The sequence below is a fragment of the Solanum lycopersicum genome, chromosome 6, assembly GCF_036512215.1.
Source record: "Solanum lycopersicum chromosome 6, SLM_r2.1".
NCBI classification, from domain to species: domain Eukaryota; kingdom Viridiplantae; phylum Streptophyta; class Magnoliopsida; order Solanales; family Solanaceae; genus Solanum; species Solanum lycopersicum.
Window position 1 is genome coordinate 38365134 of NC_090805.1, and position 4437 is coordinate 38369570.

Below are 4437 nucleotides of genomic sequence, written 5' to 3' on the forward strand. Positions count from 1 at the left end.
ACTATTGACCCATAATTTAAGTATTTTAATAGTTTATAACAAATGAATAATAAGCTTTAGCTAATTTTTGTATATATCATCTATAGGTTCTTCATACAAATTTATCATCTTTGGAAAATAGAAGAACTATTATTAAACTAGTGTAATAAAAAAAAACATTTAACAATAATTAAGGATAGAATCTCTATCTTAGCTAATATATGAATAGTCAACAAAAGAATTATTTTTGCTTGGAATTGACTTATTTAAAAAATTAGGTTTGTTACGTTTACAGACTATTTAATTTACATAAATTTCCTTTGCCATATTCAAATATAATGAAAATAGTGAACAAAATTCACATATTAGAGATGAGTAATGGATGGTTAGTCATTCTAATTTTTCTTGAAATGATTTAGTGTGAAAAGAAATTTATACCTATACTAAATATAAGTAAAGAGAGTTATTCATTCAACCTTTTTCCTAAAATGATTTTGTGAATATATTTTATTTTTAATCTTTGAATCGCATGTTAATAACATGAAGCTAAAAGTAATAATATGAAATAAAAAAGTAAAATAATAAAGATTTTTTTTCTATTTACAAAGTGTATCTTAATATGTATAATTTTTCAATTAGACAATCATCGCCAATTTTGTTAACATTTGGCTGCCACTTGGCAACATGTCATACTTCTACACTTACTTAATATAGAAGATTTTCCTTTTAAGTAAATTCATCATTGTACTTGAGCGGATCTTTCTTTACAATGCATTTTTTGTCTTTCCTTAAATAGTGAGCATTCCTTTTCCTTTCTCTTTCAATTTTAGTGAAAACTCATTTTCTCTCAGGTGGACTAACATATGGCGGCGGGTGCTTACCGGAAGGACACCAACACTATTCAGCTGGAAGTGATGTCGCCGGATCTTACTCCTCTCTTTCCGGAAATCCCTCTCAACGAATATGGTATCAAATCAACTCTGTATCTGTTTAAAATCCTATTGAGAAAGAAGAGACAATTAGGATTTCTACATATTTTTTGCTCAATAGGGTGGATCTGTAGAAATTAGGGTTTTGACATTTATTTTTAGTTAAGAATTTAATTTTTATGACTTGTAGAAACTAGGATTTATTCATATACTTTTTCAGTCAGAAACTTAATTGTTATGACTTGTAGATACTAGGGTTTATTAAATCAGTCAAAACTTAATTTTATGGCTCGTTGAAAATAGAGTTTGTTCTTTGCCTTTTGAATTAAAAACTTAATTTTTATGCTTTTTGTTGTGGTTGGTGTAATATAGTTATGATAGGAATTTAGAATACTCACCAAGAATGTCCTGTATACTCATCGAGAAAGTCTTTGGTATTACTGAAGTAAGTGGAAGAAATAAAAGACAAAGTTGTAGTATATGTTTGTAGTCCGCGTGAATAGGGCAATGCAATTTCTTTGGACTTAATATTAGAGCTATTTTAGTAGCTTTTATACATCAGATGAACATTTGGTGTAAAGGCTTATTTAGTAGTGGTGAATCTATAGTATCCCATTGAGGTTGACAGTCATTGTAAAACTAACTAAAAAGAGAAGAGAATTCCATTAGATTGTCACCTCGATACTAGAAAGGATTCGTGTATGTTAGCAATGATTCCTGCATCATAAACAATTCACATCAGTCCCTGATGTGCTGCAAGATAGCTAGGAAATGATTTCAATCGTCATGGGCAGATGATGATAAAATACGATAGTCTAAGAGAGTTTAAATTAGGGCTAGGTAGTTAGAACTAGTGTTGAAGGGAGCATGAAGCGAATAAAATCAACAATGTCTTGCTTCACTTTGAGTGAAGCGAAGTGTTTGCTTCACCAAAGAAGAGCACATTTTATAAAAAAAGAAAGACTAGCACACATTTTAAAGAAAGACTAAAATAGACCTTCTACAATGACAATACATATAAGCAAATCTTCAATTTTAAATGCTAATATATGTATCACAAAATTCTTCAAAATATAAGAAAAATCAATATTAAAATAGAGACTTTAGCAATCCAAGGGTGGATCTAGGGGTTTTTTCAAGGGTATATATATATATATATATATATATATATATAGATATATTTATTTTGAATCGCCATAACACAAGATTAGAGGTTGACTCATGATTTAGGGGTTTAAAATTTATCTTGAGCTTTCAAGTTCAAATTTCATGCACTGAATTTTTATTTTTTGAACCCATTTAGTTAAAATTCTGCATCCACCACTGATTACAGCTCATGTATTTTCATGAGAATGATTCTTGAAGTAGGTTAACAACTTTAATTTATTGCACTAAATTTCAAGTATAATAATTCAATTATTATATAATACGATTTTAGTATATAATTTATGTCAAACTATTATTTTCACTTGTTGATACAACTCAATTTTAACAAAGTTAATTATCTACCTAAGTTAGGTGACAAAAATCTATAATTATCTTTTTTTTTTAGCATTACAGTAATTGTAGAAACAGTAATGAAAAATATGTTTAACAAAATCAAAAGAGAGAGAGAGAGGGGTCTAAATCATGAAAAGCACTAAAAAGATTACTAAGTTCACAATCATATATGTATATAAATATTTAGGAATTCTTTTTAATACATATATAGTAAACCTTATTTGGTTATGATGCTGATATTTGTTGCACTTAATTTTACTATTCTTTTCTTGTTTGGTTTCAGTGCTAAATGATATTTGTTTGTGCTGATTTTCCCTTTTTTAGAAGCTCCAAGTAGTCCTTTCTATTATGACAGTGATGATGAATGGGAAATGATGAGATTGAGAAGCACAGCTTCTATCGAAGCATCCTATGAACACTACCTCCGTACTGGGGTAAGTAGTTTTTATTTCCTTTTGAGGTTAGTTCCGCACGTAATACTGTATAGGTATAATATAGTGGTAAAATTTCCAGGAAATTTTGTCCTATGAGTCCATACTTAGTGTAATTATGGGCATTGAGGATGTTGGAATGGTACCAGAAGATATCCTTCCTCCAAATGCTAGCAGTACATTGTATGTAGAGGGTTTGCCTGAGGACTGTACAACAAGAGAGGTGGCACGTATCCTTTTCTTGTGAGGAAATTAGATTCTTGTTTTATTTATGGCCCATTTTAGTTTTTTCCTTTACTTCAGTTTTTGCAGACATATTCCGCCATTTTGGAGGTTACAAAGAAGTTAGGCTCGTACCAAAACCATCAATATATGTAAGAATATATACGTTTCAAATCATCATTTACTGATTAAAAATTCTTTCTACTGTTATTTTTGATTATCAACTTAATTAATTATATATGCAGCCTGGAGCCAATACCTTGATTCTTTGCTTTGTTGATTTTCTGAGTCCGCTTCATGCAGCTGCTGCAATGGATGCCTTACAAGGTGAGCTTCACATTCTCTTCTTTCTACGTCAAAATTATGAATGCTCAATTTATAATTAATCAGAGTTCTAAACAAAATTGGTGTTGTGTGAATATTCTAAAATTTTGGTCTTCAAAATTTCATACAAGTGTGGAAGCTGCTCTACATGTGCCTTTGACTCGTCATTTAATGAATCGATTGCTGCTTGAAAGAAAATTGTCAGACAATTTGTTGGGATGGCGTAGTAAAACTTATTAAATCTTGCAGGTTATAAATTCGACCTTGGTAAGCATGATTCAGGAAACTTATTGTTGCAATTTGCTCGCAATCCTGGCGCGAGGTCAGTCAGGTCAGGTGGAGGGAATCGTTGAAAATGTTGAAACTATGTGTATTTACAGGTACAAACCTTTGGTGCACTTGACCCTTTTAATATCGATGACCATGACATATGGTTATACAAACTTACTAAATTGTGGAACTACACTTTTTTGTAGGACTTTCCATGTTTTGAGAGCGAAGTAATGATGCAAGCGTGTTTCTCTGATCATGTATATTAACTGTAGCTGCTGCTTAGCAGTTTGAAAATAAAGTTGCTTATCAGATCAAATTTTTTAAATTTCTTTTTAAATTTACTACAACTTATGACATTATCAACTTGTGCTCTGTTGTTTATGTCTGATTACTGTCATTTGGGTCTGGAGACTTTTCAAGGTTAATCCTTGCTAGAAAGTGTATGTACTTTAATTCCATGGTGATGGTGATGATAGTGGATTTTTATTTGGAGTCTATGATAGCACTTACTATATAATGTATGTGTAGAGTCTCACTAATATCTATATTATCCATTCAAAATGACCTCCCCCTTACAGACTACAAAAATCCTTGTGAAAAACGTGACGACTTTTACCCAGGGGTAGCTATTATCTTACCAATGCTAACAAAGATTGCCTCTCCATTAAAAACAATGGATTGCAGTAAAGGCTGGAGTCGGAAGCTTGCCATGAATGATAACTTGAGAAAAAAAGTTCTAAACACTAATTCCAAGATGAGCCAAAACATCATAAAGAAAT

At 30.9% G+C, this 4437-nt stretch overlaps 1 protein-coding gene across 1 annotated transcript; it reads left to right on the plus strand.

Moving 5' to 3' along the window:
- Positions 1–744: 744 nt before the first annotated feature.
- LOC101247330 (RNA-binding protein 1-like) lies at positions 745–4150 on the plus strand. Its single transcript, XM_010323923.4, has 7 exons — positions 745–945; positions 2733–2842; positions 2922–3069; positions 3152–3213; positions 3307–3388; positions 3635–3765; positions 3862–4150. Exons 1-6 carry the CDS (start codon positions 843–845, stop codon positions 3736–3738), a joined length of 609 nt encoding a protein of 202 aa, XP_010322225.1. The 5' UTR covers positions 745–842; the 3' UTR covers positions 3739–3765; positions 3862–4150.
- The last annotated feature ends 287 nt before the right edge of the window (positions 4151–4437 follow it).

Coding starts and splice junctions, on each gene's coding strand:
- LOC101247330 (XM_010323923.4), top strand. CDS start 843: ATGGCGGCGGGTGCTTACCGGAAGGACACCAACACTATTCAGCTGGAA. Junction 946..2,732: donor AATCCCTCTCAACGAATATG/GTATCAAATCAA, acceptor TCCCTTTTTTAG/AAGCTCCAAGTAGTCCTTTC. Junction 3,389..3,634: donor TGCAATGGATGCCTTACAAG/GTGAGCTTCACA, acceptor TAAATCTTGCAG/GTTATAAATTCGACCTTGGT.